Raw genomic sequence first — 23,035 nt, forward strand, 5'->3', positions numbered from 1 at the left:
AGGGAGACAGAAAAGGAGGAAGGACAATTTGCACACATTTGCTCTTAATTCCTGTGAGGCCGATAGTGACACAGGAATCCAGATCATATTCCAGCAGATTTAAAAACTGAGATTGATCTTCAAAGACCTTTCATGCTCCTCATGAATCATACGCAGTTGTGTCTCTGTGTGTGTGCGCATGAGTAGGTGTGTATTATTCCAGCCCTGGATAAAACTCTAATTCCTCCACTGCGTCCAGACTCCTAATCCATTTCATCCATTTTGCTGGAGAGGGAACACACTTCTATTAAAGTATCATTACAAGTCTGAGCCAGAGAGGAAGCAGGCCAATCGTGCACACATAATACAATAATACAACAATGTGTGTCTGTTAAAGGTGCGTGCAGGTGCGTGCTTGTGCATGTTGGGTGTTGTGGGAATACGCTGTTGTGTGCACACGCCACGTGTGTTGATCCACCACTGCAAGCACAGGGAAGAATTTTTGTACGAGGCATTCGGGGGAAGTAAAGCTGCCAAAGCGTGATTTAAGGAGCCACCAATCACAGCTAATGACCTGAGTGAGATCACTGACAGTGAAACAAAACACTGTGAGCGCTGCAGGAAACTGTGATGGTAGGGAGATGGAGAACGAGTGAGAGACAAGTGCCGACAAAGATCCAGCAACAGAGGGGAAGAGAGAGATGGATTACTGTGCAGAGAAAGTGTGAAGCAACAGAGGAAAACTCTTTTTAGTGACAAAACATCAACAGCAAAGTGCGACAACCTCCTCAGCAGACGTTAAAAGAAAGAACAGGGCAGAGTGTAAAAGGCTCCCATTCCTCCTGAGCACACTTTTGTCGGGTTGAAATGCTTCCAAGCTCTTCCAGAAGACATGTATTGATTACCTATAAAAATGTGTTAAAGGCCTTAAATAAATAAGTGTAGATGAGATCATTAGGGTATTGACAAAGTGTGTGTGTGGGTGTGTGTTGATGGCCCACTTCCCAACACTGCACAGAGCAGAACAGCATCAGAGCATATTTCAAGTGCCAGGATTAAAATTAAGATAAAACATATGAACTTGTGGATTTTGTGGGCTGTCCAATCATGATGAGGTCTTTCCTTTCTTTGAATACGTCAGACCAGAACGATTACAAAGAATAATTTGACAATTTGAGAAATATGCATGTTGGCTGTCTTGCAGCGAGTCAGATGACAAGAACTAAGCCAGTCTAAAACAAGAGCCAGTAGGAGGCTTAGCTTAGCTTAGCATACAAAGTGGAAGCAGGCGGAAACAACAAGCTCGCCCAGTTTGTTCAACACAAACAAGAATGTAGAAACCACCAGTTTTGATTGTGCAGGGACTTTTGTACTAGAAAAAAATGCTTGCGATGAACTGTTTGAGGCTAACAGGCAGCAAGCTCAGTCTTTTTGCTCAGCTACGTTAAGCTAAACCGGCTCTGTCTCTTGCTTTATACAGAACTTTAAAGGACAGGCGCTGGAGTGGATCCTTTTTGTCTCATCCGGCTCGTGGCTCAGAGAGCTGTGAAGTAAAATATCAAACTATTGCTTTCAAACAGGAACTCCGGATGCTCAGCCTTAACAAGAACAGATAAAGTGAAGGCAGGGTGATCGAGCAAGATAAAAACAGGTTTTTTGTTTGAATACATAGCAGCTTCTGATGGGGTTGTGTTTCTTTGACAGATGGATTATGAGACAGTTAAAGAAGGTACTTATCAGACTGACTTTGACAGTCATGGACGCTGAAGCAGGGAGGGAGACACCGAGAAGGAGACGGATAGAAAGGCATAGATGGAGAAAGTGATGAAACGAGACATTACATAAGGCAGGACAGGCGGAGAGAGTGAGTGCTCTGTTCAAATACTCTCGCTGATCAAAGCACTTTGTTAAAAGACTCTTCCTGTCACAAAGAATCTCATTCTCTTTCAACACTGTTCACATTGAAAAAAAACAACTTTATTCACTTCTTTTCATTTGGCTGTCACACTGCAGCTCCAGCCCTCCAACACAACAGACAAAGTGCCCCATTCCCTCTTTTCATGGAGAAAAGATCATTACCAACCACAAAGCTCACTCTGCATCTCTTTGCAAAGAAACCTCATATTAAGCTTTCTTCAGTATGCTGTTTGAATTGAATTAAATTCTTAACAATGATTAATGTGTACTCCACAAACCTCAGGCACAAACAGCCATATGTGCAGGCAACCCTAAAATGAAGGAATAAAAACTAATTTTAAAAAAACACTTTGCTTAATCTGATTCCTTACAATGAGAAAGGCCAAACTGCTGTAACTGTTTACAGATATCACTGTATGCAGCTCCAAACGTTTGATCTCCTTCATCACGGAGGGAAAATGATAAATCTGCAAAATGCACGAGTGAAAACAATAATATTCAACTATATCTCTCTGTCTTCTTAGTGTGATAAATGGCTCCTCAGTTTGAGAAACCAGACAAGTTTGGTGTGAAAAGTTGGTGCAAGAATTTTCTACCAAGTCTTTAGGCATTTAACAATCGCTACAGGGCAATTTACTGTAGTCATCCAAAAGCTATTTTTTGCCATATATAAGGGGTTAGAGTCTGGAGAAGTTATATCATGACTCAGCCTTTTACACACACACACAAATAGACAACACAACTATCAAGGCCTTATCAATTATTCAGAGACTAACACATGCTCACGCATCAACAGACGAGCACGCCAAATCGTCCACTCCCCTGAGTTTGTCTGATGTTTAAACAGGTGACACTACGTCAGGCGGATTCTAATAAGGTATATGTTTATTTCATGTCACATGCTACTGAATCACAGCAATAGCTAAAATAAAATCTGAGCAAAAGATCAAAGCTTCTTCTCAGTCAACATCTACAACACCTATTCAGTCTTGACCAAACATGTCCTGCTGGTAACACATAGATGCATAATACATGGAAAATTATAACTGCTGTAAAGAATCATTTTATGAAGCAAGAACAAGGTCATCTGAATATTTAATTTACTTTTACTTATGAATGCCTGTTTAATTTATCTTTAAACTTTTTACTATTTTCAAAGATGTAAGAGACAAAATTATCAAATAAAAAACAATTGGAAGATAAACAGTTAATTATTGTTAGTTGTGACTAAAATAAATAACACGAACTGTACTGAATAAAAGACAAAATATCACAGTCACTGTCTTCAGTATTGGAGCTTTGAGCCTGAGATGCAAGTGTGTTGCTGTCCATGGTGCTGATTTCAGAACTTCAACTGATTTGGCTCAATTCACCACACTGTCGAAGTAGCCCTGATTGGCCGGCTTCTGTTCATCACGAACAACAGCCTGATTGATGACACATGCCTCGGTTCAGTAACAATATGGCTTCAGCTCTCGGATTATTAGAGAGCCTCTAATTTTAGTCTCCCGAGCTCCGTAGTTGAACATATTTCCCATCCTCCCCTCCCACCTCAGCTGGCCTGTTCAACAGCTTTGACAATTACATATGACAGTGATTAATTTGAAAGTATTGATTGGTGGATTTATTGATTTATTGTTGACCTATTGATCAGCTGTAAATTACCTTCCAAGGATCCATGCATATATGAATATACCCTGATGTGCTACAGAGAACCACAGCCTATTCTGACACATTGTTAAACGAAAACCAACGTCCTATATTAAACAGCCTCATACCCCATTGTAAGCAAGCCAGCACTACAACAGTACCATCTAATTTAAATGATTTATTTAGTTAGTCCTGGATATATAGCAATACTATGACCTGATTTATCAAAGATTTTGAATTTGAGACTTGACTGACTAAATGTCATTGAGAACAAAAGGAATAGCTCGACATTGAGATCTAAGCTTTACCGAGGTATATAAACGAACATTGCAGTCTTTATGCTACGCCAAGCTAACCTGGCATCGTAACATTGATCTGACAGAAAAGAGAAAGGTGTTGATCTTCTCATCTAGTTCCCAGCAAAAAAACTAGTAAGCATATTTTTCATTAAAAGGTATAAATAAGTAGGATTTTTATTTGCATTTCGTCAACAACAAATTCAATCTGGGCCCCTCCTCCTGGGCTCTTCATCACCAGAAGCTCACTCTCACTCTCTCGTGCAAGAACACGCCCATCCCGCCGAGCTAACACCGACAGCATCACGGTTACCTTTGCGCCGGCATGCTAACCGCCAGTAAGCTTTGCGCGAGCATGCTTCCCGCCGGTTAGCTTGTCCTACCCAGTTTGAGGCACCTACCTGTCCAACAGAAAGAAGGCCAACTCTGCATCGCTCTTTCGCCATGTTCGCCGGTCTGAATGGGGCCCAGTTGCTAATCTGAACCACTCCCAAACTCACCTACACGCTGTGATTGGCTCAGGGAACCACAACAGCGCCCCTCCTGAAAACGTCCCGTGAAAAGCAAAACAACAGATTACATGCAGAGGGAAGGGTCTCACAAGGATCTGCACACACTCTCACCAACACACATGTATAGAGGCCCATAAGTGATGATTTTATTTGTAAAAGCCTATATTTTATTTTTCTAGGACAATCCTACTTATTATACCTTTAAGCTTATTTATTTATTTATTACTTCAGTGGTTTCCTGATCATGTCGTAGTTCCTGCTAGTAAATACAAATTCTTACCAATTGAAACACTGCTTACAGTATGTTGTGGTTCTTAAAGTCAGTTTTCCCCCTGGTATTCTTATCGGCCATGTTCATATGCTGAGGAACGGTGGTGGTGAAATACTTTAGAGGTAAGGTCCTGCAATACAGCACTCAAACCAAATGTTACATGTGGGTTTAAAGAAATATCTAAAAGCATTAAGCTGCTCATTAAATCTAACAAAGTACATGCACAAACTTCTGCACACACAAGCAACCAATGCGTACAATCATGTTCATTATCAATTCTCCAAACAGCAGTTACACACTTCTTACTGCAGTATGTGGTGTTCATAAAGCGTATCAAGAAGATTCATGACTTACTGTCCTTATGCATTATTAAATAGTACTTAATCGGCAGCATATAATTCCCCCCGACAGTAACAGGTCAGAGTCAGAGTTCATAACTCTTCTGCTGGTGTCATGGATGCTGCTACCTTGACTACAAGGTGGGAGCTGTGGGAGGATGGATATGGATTCTGTGTGGTGTGTGTGTGTGTGTGTGCGCACTCACAGAGAATGCTACACATGGTTTGCCAAATTATACATGTATTCTGACTGCAGGTTCTTTCGGCTTCGACTCTCATAAATGTTTCAGCACCGACTGGTAGATAGAGCTACTCTGTACAATCTGTTGCATTAATACAGAAATAAAAAGTACAAACAGCATGACGACAGGTTGCTCCCTCAAGGTGGCTTCCTTTTTTAAATATCAGGATATGTTAGAAGGCATAAAAGGCACATTTTTAAACATCTTGTTTTACTTCCCATGATGCTGCGTGGAAGCGTGCCAAAGAAGGAAATATAAAGTCTTTGTGTGACAGAATAAAGGAATTAGGTGTTAATTGGCAGCTTATGTTCTCATTTTGGCTCATTAGTAAGACTCTGTTTTAATTGAAATCTCATAAATATGGTGTTTTCTGGTTAATTGGGACATAAATAAGCAAGCTTTAAGACATCCTGTGACTTCGAGGCCCGTGCACACACAAAGTGAGCGAGTGTGGGTGGGAGAAAGCAGAGAGGGCCCTCCGCTAGGCGTGTGCGTGACATCACATTGTTTCCTCCAGTTTCATTTAACACTCAAGAAGCATTTGTTCTCAGCATGTTGGGATCTGTCAGTGAGTGTGGGTGAAAAAGAGACAGAGAGAGAGAGGGGGGATTTGGGGAGACACTGGGCTGACCTTGAACGCACTGTACAACTAAACTCAGCGGCCTGCAGGAGTTTTGGATGAGCAGCTATTGTTCTTTGCACGTGCTGAATAACCTTCAACTTAATGATGGTTTATGTTTGTATATGTGAGGTGCATCTTAACCGGGATTTGCAATTCATTGTATTATGTGTGGGTCCCTTTTGTTTGTTGTAATAGCCTAACATATGTTATGTAACTTTGTTTTTATGTTCACCTGCACAGAGACAGTGCAACATATTCATATCACTATTGAGCGCAACTCCGTATCAGTGTATTTTAGTACATATATGATATGTGCATCTCAATATAGATTGTAACAACAGCACACTAATGAAACAAGCATATCAGGGGTGTCATTGTCTTGCTACATGGCAAATTCCATCAGATAATCACTGGTTTCTCAGAGCTTTGTAATTGGAACAATGCTTGCTGGCCCAATCTTAATGATTTATCAGGATGTGTAAATGAAGCGCAGCATCTGTTGAACAGAGGAGGCGAATGCAAAGACTCCACTCAACAACATATCACTTAAACAACCTAACAATAGCATTACATGTGATTACCAGCTGAATACACTAATAGGATGTATCAGATCAGACTGAATAGAGTTAAGCGGATATCTCACTGTTAAAAAAGATAAATCAAGAGAGGCTGAGTTGATGTAACTTGTGTATCATATAAAAGACAACAATATAAATTCTAATGTCGTATAAATTTGATATGCACTCATATTCACGGATACAAGTAATCTTCATCTGCATTGATTCCCAATGTCACTGCTTTATAAGCGTTCAACTATTTTTATGCTGAGATCTACAGACTGAATCCACAATGTATCTACTATAGATATAAAAATGGGTGGTGCCACCTATGGGTGACAGACTGTACTTTGATCCTTAGTAATACTGCATATTGTAGGTGGCAACATTCACATTAAGAAAAGGAGATTCTCATGAATATCATTATGCTAGAGTGCTGTGTAAGATAATATTCAATCCCTGCAGCCAAACAAGACGATATAAATCTCTGCAACAGCAAATCCTTTTATGTAACACAAATGTATTTATATCTGAGAGTGATATATTTTAACAGCTATATCCTGACACCCAGGTTTTGTGCATTGGGTTTTATCTATCCTTCAACGATGATGGGAAGTAAAGGAATTAAAACAAAAAAGAGGTAAACAAATAAGGAAGAAAGGCAGGAATAAAAGAAGAAAGAGAGAAAGAGGCAGACAGACAGGACATTACAGAGGAGAGGCAAGAGAGTGAGGGCAGAAATCCAACAGCTTCATAAAGAAAACCAAAGAAGAATTACTGCTGTATTTAGTGTATGCGGCAGTTTCTTAACACAATTACTGCACTGCACTGCAGTGGTATTAACACGCTCTGATTTCCTAAAAGGCTGAGGAGGTGAGAAACAAAAATCCCTTAATCCTGATCCAGAAGAGGCAGTTAAACTTATATTATCTCAGCTATGATGATCCCAAGAGAGATTTTAAAAAGTGGAACATAAGAGAGTCTGTCACCTTAAAAAGCAAAAGAAAATGCAGAAGTAGAAGATAGAAAATTGAATCTCTGTGAAGATGAAAACTAGTTGCAAAGAGAGGATGAAAGAGGACAGATTTTCTTTTCTGATTCTGTCCAATATTGTTTCCCTGTCTCACACTTAATCCTGCTGATTCTGTACAAAATGCTCCCAGGCATCAACTTCCTGTCAGTGTTGCATGCAATTATTTCAGGAACAAGAGCTCTGACAGAGAGAACATTTTGATTAAATCTACATTGTCAACCATATCCAGCAAAACTCTGAGAAGGGGATGAACTGCAATGAACTACAAACTGTACGACTGCACTGTTTCCGGAGAGCTTTCTGGCCAGACACGCAGGAGGAGAGCACATGGACCACACTGAACCCCCAGGTGTGCTTTCCCTTCCTTTTCTAGGTGTCCTAGTTTGGGAAATACCTCTACCCCCCCTGTCTTATAGGGACATTACTCTTCAGTTAAGTGGCACTTTGACAAATTGCTTGGCCTTTTAAAGGCCAATAGGAAGGCGTTGTAATGAATTCAATTACACTCATGTCGGTACAAACTTGATTCATAGTCAGTTTTGGATCATTGATAAAGCTAAAGAGGTGCAGCACTAACGCTCCTGCAGATAACAAAATCTTCAACTTAAATCTGTATTCTGGATTACTGGACAGGAAATCTATCTAGTTCAATGTAATGTTTAGATCCAATAAGACTCAAGGACATTTGCACACACACACATTTTATTGTGGGTGTGCGTCTCTAATGGATAAGACATCAAACAGAGTCTATTACACATCAATGCGATGAGCTTCTGGGTCTCGCCACTGTGAAGATGATATCTCCATATGATCAATATCTGAGCATGATTCAGGTTGTATCCACACACACACGTGCACACACACTCACACGGGCTTCCACTTGTTATGTGGTCAGCTTAAAGGTAATGGAGGTGGGTCATAAAGACCTTGAATCTGATAATAGATTTTTGATTGACGGAATTGAAACATAAAAGAAATTCCTGCAGGGGGCGTTAACGTGACATATACAGTAACATCTTGTTGTGTTATTAACTGTTGCAATGCTAATTTAATGTTAAACATTAATGCTATTATTAAACATACTTGTGTAACTGTTTATCCCACCATTAGCACACCACAGAGTTTAAATCCTATTCTCACACCAGCGCTTGCAGAGTAGAAGCTGCAATGTGCCTGTAGGACTGCATTATAGATGCACATACTGATAGAAAAGCATGTGCACAGACACAAGCACACACCTACGCGCACACAATCTGTCGGACATATTTTCCTGGCCAAGGAAGACAGGAAACATCTCTGACAGCCTATATATTGTAGTCACACTCACATGCATATACAAGTATGCAGCTGGCAGCAGCAGGCAGGTAATAAGTTAGAGAGACATGGGAGGAAAGTGCTGCTTGTGCAGAAATTTCCAACAATAATGACAGGCCTATTAGGATAATTTCGCACTGACAGCCTGATGTCTCCCTGGGAGGATTCACAAACGGCAAGCACAATTTCGGGACCCATAATCCTTTGCAGCTACATCCAGGGTGCAAACACAGGCTGCAGCAACTGACACCAAACCTGTAAGTTTTTAACCCTAAAATGAAGCAGAGATCCACTCTGAATAACAGTTAACATTATTTTGAGCATTTTATTCAGATCATTTTTAATTAATTGGAGCAAATATCTCCCGAGCTTAAGAGCAGAGACAACACTGAGGTTATGGTGTTAATTCTGGAGCAGTTTAGCAAACACAGAGGGAATACGTGATGGGGACATTTTCCTCTCGCAGCTGGGGACCCTTAATTCAAATAAAGCTTCTTTTAGTGCAGTCATGAGCTCACAGAGGTCATCACTTATTCAGTTTCAAAGCACTCAATCCAAAAAGTCTCATTGGATGACAGCATCTATTAAAGATGCTCACGGTGCTTAGAGAGGAAAGAAATTAAACTGATGCTGCCTTCGAATGGCACTCGTCAGCTCTTGGTTGGAAGACTGGAAGTCGCGTTCACAATATGCTGGCATTTAAGTGGTTAAGTCGTGAGTGCATCGCTGCTTGGCAACATCAACATGGACGCGAGATGACCTCCTAGTGACCAGGAATGCAGGAAATGCAAAGGCGTGACACAGAGGAAAGAGATAAGGCCATTGGGCCGTCTTAATTTTGAAGAAAAACTCAAATTACAATAAATTAACTTACAATCCATCGAAGAATTAACTGCCATGGGTGCTGCCATTTCTGAAAACATCAGCCAACATCCCACAACACAAGAACATCCCGATAAGAAGACCCCATATGAAGCCACCATTGATCTAATAAGGGTAAATCTTTTTAATATGTTTGTTTTCTTTAATGGCTTAATCTACAAAATAAAATAATTTCTGGAATAAAATCACCTACAATAAAGAACTTGTAAAATTTAGGAGCTTTTATTTTCCTAAACAAAAATGACACAGCATCACTTTTATACCATGGATGCTCTAAATCCTCCAAACACGGACATGTATGGCATCATGCAAAGTTTTATAGTAAAGCACGTGTTTGCAACTACAATGTGTACATCCACACACACAAATAGACCCTGTGCACATTGAATCAAGGACTACAACGCTATTCATCTAACCAGGCTATACAAATGCTAATTCCTGACATGTGAGCCGGTGCACTCAGGTCGTGCGGTTCAACATCACATCAACACTGCTCTGTGAGACACTTTGATAAAGCAGGATCAAAGGTAGGAGGCATTCAAGACCTCCAACAATAGGCCTCCTTACAGAGTGCCTGTAACTGGCTTATAGAACACATGGATGAATAAAGATGAGGTTCAAGGCTACAAATGACAGAAAACGCGTCGCATAAAGGCACTCTGGATTCACTGAGGCTGTAAAACTAACAAACATGGAGGCACCGACTTGCGTTGTGACCCACATGGATATACACTCACTGACACACATTATATCACACCTCTGCTCAGGTGATGATGTGAAAGGGTTTGGTTTGCACCTGGTTAACTCAAACAAGTCCAACATGCCGCTTCACATTAAGGAGCATTGTTGAATTTGTTTGAGCACCTGTCATCTACGATTTGATGTTGCCACCAACCTCTTTCTTTAAACCTCCTCCGTCCTCTCCATCACCTCAAATTTAACATTCCTGCTCAGCCATCCCTATAAAATCCTGTCTTCCCTTACATTCTGCCTCTTTCTACCACGACCTGTCCTTCCCCCCTCCTTCAGTCCTTCCGCTTGTTCTCTTCACCTTCCCCATTTGTTCAGTCCTCTTGTTATTTCTTACACTGGACCTGTATAATCCCCTCTAACCCTATGATTTCTTTACATCTCTTCTTGTGTCTTCTACTCTCCCCTCTAGCATTTTCTTTCTCTCAATCATTTATAAATCTTTGCCTTTTTTACTTCAACCCACTTTCTTTGTCACTGCTTCTTCCATTTCTCTCTCCCTCTCTATCTGCATCTCTTCAACATCCTGTCCCTGCTTTTCCTCCGCTCCATTTTTATCCTCCCCCCTTTGCGCATCCACACACTTCCAAAGCTTTATGCTCCCCTCCAAGCGTTTTGCTGGCAGTTTTGCCACTACTCTTCATCTCTGACAGCATCCTTCCCTCTATCTCTTCTTACTGCCTTGCACTCACTGGGTTATACACTTAGCACACTTGAAGGAACCTGAGATTTGGCAAAGCAGCTTCTTTACAAATAATTTGGTGCTTTCACACGATTTTTCTCTCATCTTTCTTTGGAAAGTAGCAGGATTGCAGAAGGGCTGCCTGACATAGTTTACTATACATCTCCAGAGGCATCATTTATAGTTCATTCCCACTCTCCCTCCCCTCTGTCACTTTACCTTTAGCAGGCGTACAGATGGCAGGAAGGCTGCATGGCACAGTTTTCTGATGGTCCAGTTGAGTGGCCGTGGCGCATCCAGCTGGTTCATGGTGCCCGCTCTTCACGGTGCAGCCACTGGTGCCCGGCAGCTTTTCCCGGCACCAGGATCAATGCTGCCCCACTAGGGGGGCAAAAATGGGAGAGGGTCTCCAACTCCAACTGTCGAAAAGCACACAAGTCCCAGGGCATGACCCTCGACGGACAACCATCAACCACTACCGCCACCAACGCCAGCGCCTTGAAGCCTTTCCTTCCCCAAGCAGATGAAGCTCTCACCTGGGCAGCTCTCTGCCCCCTCTCCTCTTCTTCCTTGTCCTCTCCTCTTCTCCAGCTCACACAAATCCAAAAATTCCGAGGGAAGCCAAACCTGGAGCACCAGGAGCATCTGAATCCTCTTCCACCAGTAGCCAGAGCACACTCAGCTCTGGCGTGAAAAAACCCAGAGTGTACAGTATTTTCCCAAACAATGGAGCAGAGTGCAGCAATGCACAACAGAGAAAAGAGTGTGCAGGGTGAGAGGGATGCAAGTGGAGAAAGAGAAAGAAGAGAGAAAGACAAGGAGGAGAGATGGAGATGTGAGGAGAGGAGAGGCGAGCAGTGCAGTGCGGTGCAGTATAGCGCATGGGGGAGAGGAGAGGAGAGTAGCGCAGAGCGCATAAACGGAGCAGCCTGACAGGCAGCGGCTTAGATTGGAGGTTGCATGCACACTACCGTCTCCAAGATGAGAGGAAGAGAGAGAGAGAGGAAGAATGGAAGAAAGAGAGATGGAGAGAGCAAGGGAATGGGGACACATACAATAAGATCCAATCCGATCGATGAACAAGCCGAAATTAAAACTATGGGAATAAAATAAGAGAGAGACAGATTTCTCAGGCACATTGGGAAAAAAAGAGGAGAGAGAGAGTGAGGGGGCAAGATGGAGAGAGTGGGAAGAGAGGGAAGACATGTGATGAGGCACTGTACGGTGTTCAAAAGAGAAATGGGTGAAGTGGAGTCAAAGCTCAGTCTTATACAGTGAATTCGGATGGAGCTTGAAGATGGAAGCACATGAAACAACTTGGAGCTGTGGCAGTGGAGAGGAGAGGAGCACGACCTACTTACTGATTTGCACGTGTTAACGTTATATTTAGGCATGAAGAGCTCTAAAGTGGTTAAACAAGATATGTAAAAAATATGACAGTCACATCTGCAGGAATATAGATGTGACTGTCAGATTGTCATAGTCTCTCAGCGTCTCCACTTCTCCCTCTCTCATCTTTTGCCTTTCAGTTTGCTGTATAGGCATGAATGTTAAAATGCAATTATAAAGAGGACCGAAAATATGAGAAGAGACAATTAACCTTCCCTTTTTTCTATGATATCATTTCCCTTGAGACCCTAATTGCTTTCTTATTAAACCGAATACATCACAGGTGAATCCCCATATGAACGAAGGGTTTAAAATTTGACATGACTACTTCCTTTTCTTCACCTAGAAATCTTTAGCAGCTTGTGGCTGTTTTGACCGTTGCTGCATCAATCCAAACAGAGATACTAAACTGTCAGTGTGTCATTTAGGAAGGTTTAATGAATGTATATGTCTGTATTTAATGTACATTTTAAAGACAAGAATGTATTTTACATTAACTACTAATAAATGATCCAAATTAGAGTTAACCTGATGTCTAAACCAATATATGATATGCCTCCAATACTTTGTCATGTATGCATGTAAAATGCAGTATCAGGTATCAGCGAGAACAACAGTCAAAGCACAATCAATAACATAATTTATCACCCCCTCAAAAATCGACTGGTATCCTCTTTTCCAATACAATATCCTTCAATTGTTTGTTGCAATTGTACATTTTACTACTGCTTTGAGTGGAAGAAAGAGAACTGGTTTCACATAAATTATCACAACAGTGCAGTGCTGGCAAAGTGTGTGACCTCAGTCAAAGCTAGCAAACTGTTTCCCATCGTCAGGGAAATGTTGAGGTAATTGGTAACTGGTAAAACACTAAATAAAGAAGTTTCATGTTTAAAATCTGTCTGTATAAAAATGTAAATGTATTTTTAATCCCACTGATATCAGAGGACTAACTTGGAATCAACCAATATTCAAGTCTAGGTTTCTGAATCGGTAATGGAAAGGAAAAAATGGTCCTAAAGAGCCTCTACACTCTAGTAAGTGTGATATTTGTAAGTGTGTTTATCTAGTTAAATCAAAGGCATGGTTGTTACTCTCACTGTCCTAGAGCAGATGGAGATTTGCATTTTGTTGTATAGTTGTTTAACATGCTACAGCCATCCACAGAGCTGTACAGAAACCAAGTGTATCAACAATGGGAAATCTTATCAGTGCAGTACAGCTCTGAAAGACCTAAATGCTTTAAAGAAGCCCACTGACAACAAACAGTAAAATAAGCCAGCAATATTTGCTTCATCTTTTTCGGTTTTCTGAATTTAGTGATCCTTTGTTCTTGTTCCTAGTGACTCACACCGTTTGTCTCGGGGTGTTACTGATTCACAATATTCAAACACCCAAACGCTTGTCATAACAAAAGAGAGAGAAACACAATTAAACAGCTCTCTTTGTGAGAGATTTTACATGTTTGAACTGGTTGAAGATTGATTCAGTGAGATTTGATTCTCTGGTATGTCGAGATTAAAACACTGACTGTTCAGAGGTGATGATGACATCACATGATGCCTCCTGTTAGATGTACTGCGTGTAAAAAAAGGGTTCAGATAAATGTCACTATGACTCAAAATATCTGAATATTCCTGCGCAACACTTGCACTGGCTTAGCTCAGGCGTCAACTCTGTGCAAATAAAGTTAAGATGACATTTTAATAGAATACAAAGGAAGCAGTTTGTCTCTTAATGAGCTCTCACAAAAGGAAACCTTGAGGAAAATTACACCCAAACATAGTTAAAACACCTGATTCAGTGAGGTAAGACAGGCTGTCAGAGCAAGCAAAAATTAGTACAAAGACAAACAAGAAATGAGCTGTTTGTTTTCTTCTCCTTTAAATGAAAGACTCCTGCTGAAAGGAAACACAATAAGCATCAACTATACATCGACATATTGCTCTTAAACTGCTGGCATGTCATTCTGATACATATGTGTATAAGAGTATCTTACTGAATAAGTAATTCAATTACTCTCTTGAGCCACCCCCTCACAGTAAGTAGGTGTATTGACCTGACAGCCAGGGACTGACATTAAGAATATCCACCTCAGTGACCACCAGCTCCCCGGGGACCCTTGAGACCTCTGGGAGATCTGTCTGTCAACCATAAAGCTGGTCACTGTGGAGATGTGTGTGTGTGTGTTTGTGTGTGTGGAATGAGGAGGTGGTGGGAAGAGTGTAGCATGAGTGTGTGTATTTTCCCCCCGTAACCCTTTCACATCACACTTCTCCATCTCACCCCATGGAACGGTTCATCAGACACGTCAGGCTCAATGTGTCACTCTGCACCGTCCGCGTATCAACTCTAGATGGCAGCCTTCTTATGCACAATCCATGTCAGCCTGGGCCTCAAAAACCTGGTCCATATAGGGCTGGAATAACACTTCTGATTCCTTGTCAAACTATCAGCTACTTTACTACACTACAACCACCATGACTGCCTTTTTATTTGTAAATGCATCAGGATACAGAGCAGAAGAAGTCAAGCCTGGATTTTCATCCTGTACAAAACTGAAATTCACACTTCCACCACCAGGGGGCAGCAGTTCAACACACCTGCTGCAGACAGAGAGCGTCTTCTCTGTGTTTGCTCCTCTCATTCTTCTTGGCTACACTAATTACCACAACATGAAAAGGTACTAAAGCACTGGCAAAGAACAAAACCAGACAAGAGGAGAATTAATTCTCTCACTGTGATTCATTTCTCCCCATGGGAGCTTAACTTGGCAAATCAGGGAGGCATTATACTGTGAATTACTCTGAGAGCTTGTCTCAGACAGTGAAAGCAAAACAATAAATATGCAAAAATATCACTAACTTTCTCAGTCTGAGTGAGAAAAGGAGTGTTGGATGGTGTTTTATCTTAGAGAAGCTGAGATTGAGGTGAAAGCTTTTTATACATGAATCACAGCAGAACATACTGTCGACTCCAGCCCTTCACTCATAGCATGATCAGTGTGTCAGCTGGAGTCATTTTGCTCTGCTGCATGAAGATGTGGATTTATGTGATATTATGTAAATGTAAGAATGTGTAAAAAGTGAGTGTGTGCTTCAGAGAATGTCCGAATAATTGACTCGACCCACAAGTAGAAACTACATCTCATTATTTGCTGTATATATGTGAGTGAGCGTGAGGTTCATGTGTAGGGTAATAACACATTAGTAGTTGTTCTCTGTCGCACATATCTTCTCTGAGACATCTCTGCTACAGGTAGACGCTGTGACACCTACACTCTGACAGGAGTGAGAAAGAAGCCCATTTCCACCTGTCATTCAAGCAAAGCCTGAGAAGCTTCTAGCTCGTTGGAATGTGAAACCGTCTCTGCTGGTATTTGCGCCAGAAAGTCTTGTGAAAGAGCTGCAATCAGAAAGTGTCTGTGCAAAAGAGGTTATTGTTGTATTCTAGTCAAAAGATTTTAATTAAAGTCCTTGTAATGTCAAAAAATATTGTTAATTGTATTGAACAACCTGAACTGAACTGAGAAGAAAAAAGGAAAAAAATGAAATTAAAGTCCACATTTTTTGTCTGCCACAGCAAACATACTTCTCTGTAAATTCCTGTTTTGAACGTTAAGAAAAAATAAGTTAAATTAATTTCTTGGTTTTATGATGGCCTCTCCCGGGGCAATCTCGAATTATTTCGGCTATAGTCTGACGCAGATGTAGCCAGCGGTTAGCGACAAACAACCTACAGTCAAGACTTCCTTTTCCGCTTGCTGCATTGTTTACAGAAAAAGAAAAAGGTTTTCTTGTGATTTACTTAAATTAACGGGTCTTACCTTTGCCGAAATTTCAACATCATGATGCAGATTAGTAAGAAGTAAAAAAATGAAGCTTTTTTAGGTCTGTCCTCAAGAAAGAAGAAATCTACTTTTAAAAGATTCGTTTGTTGAACGGAGGTCGAATTGATCATTTCTGATGCATTCAGTCGGGAAATCTGAACGCTGAACGGCTTTCTTGACACGGCATCAAGGCATTTTTATCTCAAGTTGAATTTTTGATATAGAACGGAATGTTAGCTGTTAGCATGTTGTTTATAGAGATTAATAAGAAGCTAAATCATTAGCCCTTTTTACACTGTGGTTCCGCCTTAGCCCCATAACAAAGCTCTGTTCTCATGCCACCTTTATCATTCTACATTGGACCACACAACGCCTGCATAAAGCCGCCCCAGTGTGTGTTTTTAATAGCGTTTCGGCGTTGCGGAAGCAAAAAGTGTGTGAGTTGTAACAAACGTGTGTATTTGAAGCGCGTTTCAAATACAGACACACTGCGCTGTTCCACCCTGCCAGCTCTGCAGTTTACAGACGACGTTTCGCCTCTGTTACGTCTCTGTTACTACCTCCGATGCCGGATCAGAGGCAGAACGACTTCCCCCCACCATTCCACCATATTGGTCAATATTACTCAGACTATAAGCGTACTACAAATGGAAACCAGAACATTTGCCTATCCCTAAAATCCACATCCCTAAATAGAGATTACCCTTAGTGTGAATCATTTCGATGAAGTTCTATTGCATGATTTGTCTCTGTACATAGAGATGGATGCAGCCAATCAAGTCTTACAAAACAAATTCGCAGATGAAGAGAAGACGGTCAAACTGAACAAGACACAAACCTGCAACCCAACACAAGAGCCCCTAACTTTGATCAAAAACCCACATTAGCTTTCCTGCTTAATTCTCCTTCTGATCCAACTTACAAACATGAACTGTGTCTTGTGCTCAACCAAGAAAAGAAAGAAACATTCACCGGGTAAATCAGCACATGGGTTTACATGTGAGGATCTATCCACACAACTTTGTCTTTCCTGAATAATTGATGTGCTGAGATGCTCGTTATTGTTTCGGAGTTTTTTTTTAACTGAACCTATTATTCCCATTTCATTGCTCTTAGAAAGCTGTTATTTAGTTAACATAGTGTTGTTGCTGTTGATTCAAAATGTATTGAGCCTCAGGACAGTTAATATACTCTTACTACAGAAGGTTTTAACACCCATAACATCCGACTAGTTATGTACTTGTGTTTCTTGTTGTAGCAGGTCTGTAGAGTGCTGTGATTAGGGGTTCAATTCTCTCTGTCAATCAGGATGAAAAAAGGTACACAATGTACTGTTAAGTTTTTCTGATCACCACATCCATCAAACGGACACAGAGTTACACACAGACAACGACCCTGTAAGTTATTCAGTCAAAAAAGTAACTGAAGGTTTGTGATAACAAAGTTGTCTGTTTAAGATTGATGGTGCCAAAAGCTTCTATCTAATTTGGCTTCCTCTCCCTCTTCTCTGTGTGAGGCTCATCCCCTGGAGGATTCTCGGTAAGTGACAGTTCAATATCTCCCTCCATATGCAGACAAACACACACACACACACACTAACACACACACCCACACGAACCACCACCCCCTATGTCCCTTGCCCTGAGGAAGCAGGAAGACCTCTGCTGTGTTGGGTACACTCTTCCATCTGGAGAGAGGCAATGATTATCAGCCTGCAGGATGGAAACACAAGCATGCACTCACACACACACACACACACACTTGGATACACACTTTAGATCTTAAAATGTGTTGTCTGCACTTTTTTCCAAATCACCATAACTCACTACCAACCAAGGATTTGTGTGTGCAATTGATATTGTGTGAATATGCCAATGCAGCACTGCAGTTTCACACTTGCATAATGTGGCTGCACTAAAGCAGCTGAAAACATCTGTAACAAGCTATTACACATACAAACTGTATGCATTACTCATGTCAACAGTAGTAGTAGTTAGTGTCTGTCCTCACATCCATTAAACTGGGTGCACATATGTCTGCTCTGACATTTAAGCCTTTAGCAGCACTGCTAAGAGTTATTGGCAGACGCCTGTGTACAAACAGCAGCGTTATCAGTTAAGACAGAGGTAACAGACTGAGAAGAAGGCACTAATTAAAAATAATGACTTCCATGTAGCAGTCCGTGGAGCTCCACTCCATCACAGCCTAGCGTAACGTGATTTCAGCTCAGGAGAGTTTATTATTCAGATCCATCAGCCTCTGGACACGACTAAATTTACCTGCCGAATCAAATTTACCTGAGCATTCAGCCTTATCTGACCCTCATTTTAAACAGAACACTGTATATAAAATTAAATTCAATAAATTGCAATAATTTTGAGTTCTGAGTTTGTCCTATGTAATGTATCCAGTGTGGAATTATAGATATTACAGCATAGAGCTGGCATATTAGGGAAGTGGATCAAGTTTGCTGTGTTCAACCCAGAGCGAACCGTCGTCAACTGTAAACTTTGTCTAATATCTGTGGCAACAAAAAGCAGCACGAGAGAAATATTCCAGCATCTCAAAACAGAGGCACGCAGGAGTGTGGGAGAAGTGTGGGACAGGGAGAGACAGAAAACATCAGGCACAAAATTGTTACACTGATTTGGTGTGAAAAGTCTGACTATTATTAGTCCATATCGCCCAGCCCGTTAACAGACGGTTACAGAACACTGTGAGCGATGAGGACTCTGACTCGATATAGACTAAAGCCACAGTATTCAACCTGCACTATAAGCTTGGAAAACGTGTACACAGTCTGCATAGACTTTTACTTTCTACACTTTCCTGCTCAAAGCCTTTAATCTTTTCAACACCTGCATGTTCTGTCTGACGAGCCCGGACTAAGAGTTAAATGTCTGGTAAGAGGCAGAAATAGACACTTAAGGACAGTGGTTAGAAGGAGTAGAGAGTAAAATATTTATGTAGATTAAGAGAGAGGGTCATACAGTAGATATGATAGGGATACTGTAGGTCGTGCTGTGGGTTAATGAGACACAGGTAAGACTAGCAGTGAGGTGGTGGGCAGAAGAAGGTACTGAAAATTTAACATGAGTCATGGAAGAAGTACAACAATCTTTCCTCAACCTTTATATATTACTTCATGCTGTGAGGTCGTCTGAGAAAGGAGCAGCAAGGGTCAATCTTCTTTTCTCTGCTATAGAAATTATTTATGTGGCATTTGGAGTTCCCATAATAGAAAGTAGGAAAACCAAACCAAGTATCCACGTCAACATAATTGCAGTAGAACAGCAAAAGCACCATTAGATTTATGGTTGAGATAATGTATCTTGCACTCAAAATCACCATAAAGTCATTTGTTCCTTTAGACAAGAGTGAACAATGACTTTGTAACTTAGCAGTATCTCATATCTAGTGGTCTCGCCTTACAACCTGATAGATGTCAGACGAGCTAACAGCTACCTTTATTAAACACTCCAGCACTCTCTCCTTTTAGTGACAAAAAAAATGTCAAACGTGTGAAGCTGTAAATTGCATGGGTGCTTTTACTTGAATGATTGAAGTAGGTGGTGTGTGTGTGCGTGTGTGTGCACGTGTTTCCAGTCATTGAAATGCATCTTCAAACCTTCACAGAACTGAGGAAGGAATAAACAGCACACAGCGTGGTGCAATTAAAAAAAACTCTGTCCCTGTAATTTGAAATTAATAATGTAAAAGGACGACCGGCGGATCTTGGAGAATGAATGATATTGTAGAAATAAAGAATGCCACCTCGCCATTTGACTGATACTGTCAAAAGTTCAGTAGTTCGGTTGCAAGCAATAAGGGGGAAATTTGCTCAATACTGTCATTTTGAATGTGTAATTTAGGATGGGAAACTCTTACGAATATGGCATACAAGAAACTATTCCCTCTACAAGCTAGTGAAATGAACTTTTTAATTGTGAAAACTATTCTTTATAATAAAACTTTATTAAACACTACTTACATAGGAAAAATGTCAAAAATGTCAAAAGCTACAAATTTACAGCATCAGTACCCAAAATTAATTAACTGACACCCTTGTAAGAATGAGCCAATGTTTTCCAAACTTACATAGCAGTGGGCCTCTGATGTATTACATATGCTAAATCCTCAGTATATGGAACAGCACATCTAGGTGCTGCTGTTAACCCAAAGCATCTTAACAGACAGAGTCTCAAAATGTAAGACTAACCCTGGAGAAAGTGAGAATCTCATTGATAATTTAAGTGTGTTGGTATGAGCATCACTGCCAAGTGACCTCAACATAGTATCCCACTTTTGGCAGCTTAAGCTCAAATCATGCCAGTTGGATTCAGCACGGATGTAGTAGTCCAATACAGAAAGTGGATAAACAACAGACTTTTGTTTTGTAAAATTATGCAGGAGAACATAAGGGGGATAGTTTCTTCATTAAATAAGCTGTCAAGACTCCGACACACACGTCTGGTGTTAAGCTCCAAGTGTCTCAGGAAGTTGGGGAACAGTTTTTATCAATTTCATCCTCTCTAAGATGAAGCAAGGAAGTGTGACAAAGAACCATGGCAAGAGAGCATCCCTGTAGTCCTATGAGACACACACACACACACACACACACACACACATCTTGCACTGTCTGAGGGAGGAATTAGAGAGAACTAAGACAAATGGGTAAGATAGCAGGGGAGTGAATTGAAGATAATGTACATAGTAAACACTGATGCAGAGCGAGCATGACCAAGGGAGAAATGACTAAACCAACTTAAGATAAACACGATGGTGTTCTCATTTCATGCATATCATTGTTGGGTGCCGAATTGCTCTTTTGCATAATGCAGCTGCAGTAAAGCAGCTGAAATGATTCAAACCCTCATAAGATTTTAATCTGAATGTCTCTGCAGAAATGAGACTTGAATATAATTTCTTTGTATTTTAATTGTGTTTAACAACAGTAAATGTCTACCAGGGCAATTTAAATCATATCTGAAGTGATTGATATTCAAAACAAAATCTAATATGCTACTTAGTGCTGATTATAAAGCCTTCAAGGAACACAATTATTAACAAAAGAGAGCACTGGAACTTTGTTAGATAGTGTGACCACCTCTTGTCAAAACTCCAGAACAGTTCTGTGGCATGAATCAGTAGTGGTGCACACACACAGGCCCCTTTAAAAGCATCAAAATGTAATCTTTACTCTTTAAAAATGTTCCTTTAAAATACATTTGTGTGCAAAATTGTGGTTTCTAAGGAATTAGTGATGACACTGACTGTCCTCGAAAGCCGCTGTGTTTTCATATTTGAGGTGCTCTTTCCTAAGTTTTCTGCTCTGTGTATAAGTCGACTTATATTCTCGTTCTGGCCCATTAGGAAACTGTGTGCTCCTTTAAATGGCAATGATGTGACTTCTCCTTACCTGCTGAGAATATATTTCTCCTGCTAATGATGTATTCTTGCTAGATCATATCCATGTTTCACGGCACTCTGCCTGGAGTTCACCTACACCTCTGGTTTCTTCAATTAGCAGGACGTTAGCTGTCTAATATGTTTTTATGAAAACTCCAATTAGCACTTGAATCGGGGCAAAGACATAGCTTTTACAGTCAGTGGAGAGATGCCGCAAAGCTGCTGCAGAATGAACAGAAGCATTTTAATTGTCTGAACCAATGAGGAAAATGAAGAATTACATTAAACTAATTTTGGACATTCAGTCTCATATTTATATTGTTAGACTAAACAGGCGAGTGATGTTGCTCAACAGGAAGTATTGAGCAACGGATAGCATATGATGTGCCACAGGGAAAAATATAAGATGGCCAAAAAAATATAAACCATCAAAACTCCAGAGGCTAAATGGACTTTGATGGGGTTGTCCCTGCCAGTGGAGATTTAAATTTTGCCAGGAAAAAGAAAATCATTGACAAGCTGTGACAATACGGCGACCAGCTGCGGGATTTATCAGAAAAGCACTGTGGTAGTACTCAAAAGCTGCTGTCAAAAGCTGCCACAGACCATGATTTGTGTCCCGAGAGGTTATGCTAGTATTTGTTTGCAGTTAATTTAACCCAATAAACAAGTAGTTTATGCAATTTAAATTGCTTATCAAATACAGACAAATAAAACACAACATGAACAGACAACAGCAGGAAAAAAAAGAAGATCACTTTCATGCAAGAATCGTTCTAAACGGTCATTTCATGGGGAATAAATGTGGCAGTACCTCATGATTTTCAGAATGACACTCTGTCTTTCTCTTTCTCAGAGATCAGTGCAATGCCTATCTGGTAATACCTGAAGCCCCAAAGTCCCTTTCAGTCCAGTGCTCTCACACACGCGCACAAGCACACACGTACACAGGTACACACACACACACACACACACACACACACACACACAGAAATCTATAAATGCCAGATTAGCTTTAGTGCTTGCCGATCTAATCTTTTGAGTATGGCTCAGTATCAGAAGCCTCTATAATGATCAGTCACACATTTCACCCCAACACTGCAGAGTCGACTGCTGTCTGTAAAAACCTAAAGCCTCCAACTTTAGCGCTCAGTTTGGCTTCACTAGACTTCTAATCAAGTTGAGAAACTTTCAGTGAAACTCTCACAGACGGAAAGATTTTCAGAGGCTTGTGTAAAGAACATTGTAATTCTACCTTCAGAGAAAGCCCACTCGCTACACTAATCCTTAACATGCCAATAAGTAAGACAGCACAAGCCATATGGCTGCTGTGATTTTTATGAGACGAGTTCCCTCTGGCCAT

At 40.7% G+C, this 23,035-nt stretch overlaps 1 protein-coding gene across 11 annotated transcripts in view; it reads right to left on the reverse strand.

Annotated features, from left to right (window-relative positions):
- The window catches only part of trpm3 (transient receptor potential cation channel, subfamily M, member 3), a 135,198-nt gene that overhangs the window by 99,962 nt on the left and 12,201 nt on the right, over positions 1-23,035 (reverse strand). For 10 of the 11 annotated variants that reach the window (XM_069683740.1, XM_069683743.1, XM_069683741.1 and 7 more), the window contains exon 1: positions 11,265-11,354. The exons of the other annotated variant lie outside the window; for it this stretch is intronic. In XM_069683740.1, coding sequence (XP_069539841.1) covers positions 11,265-11,354 — 90 coding nt within the window. Of the gene's footprint in view, positions 1-11,264; positions 11,355-23,035 lie in introns of those variants that run through there. 11 annotated transcript variants of the gene reach the window in all.

This window comes from Semicossyphus pulcher, unplaced genomic scaffold (assembly GCF_022749685.1).
Source record: "Semicossyphus pulcher isolate SPU_LCO1_2020_fin unplaced genomic scaffold, fSemPul1.0.p SCAF_6, whole genome shotgun sequence".
Classification (NCBI taxonomy): domain Eukaryota; kingdom Metazoa; phylum Chordata; class Actinopteri; order Labriformes; family Labridae; genus Semicossyphus; species Semicossyphus pulcher.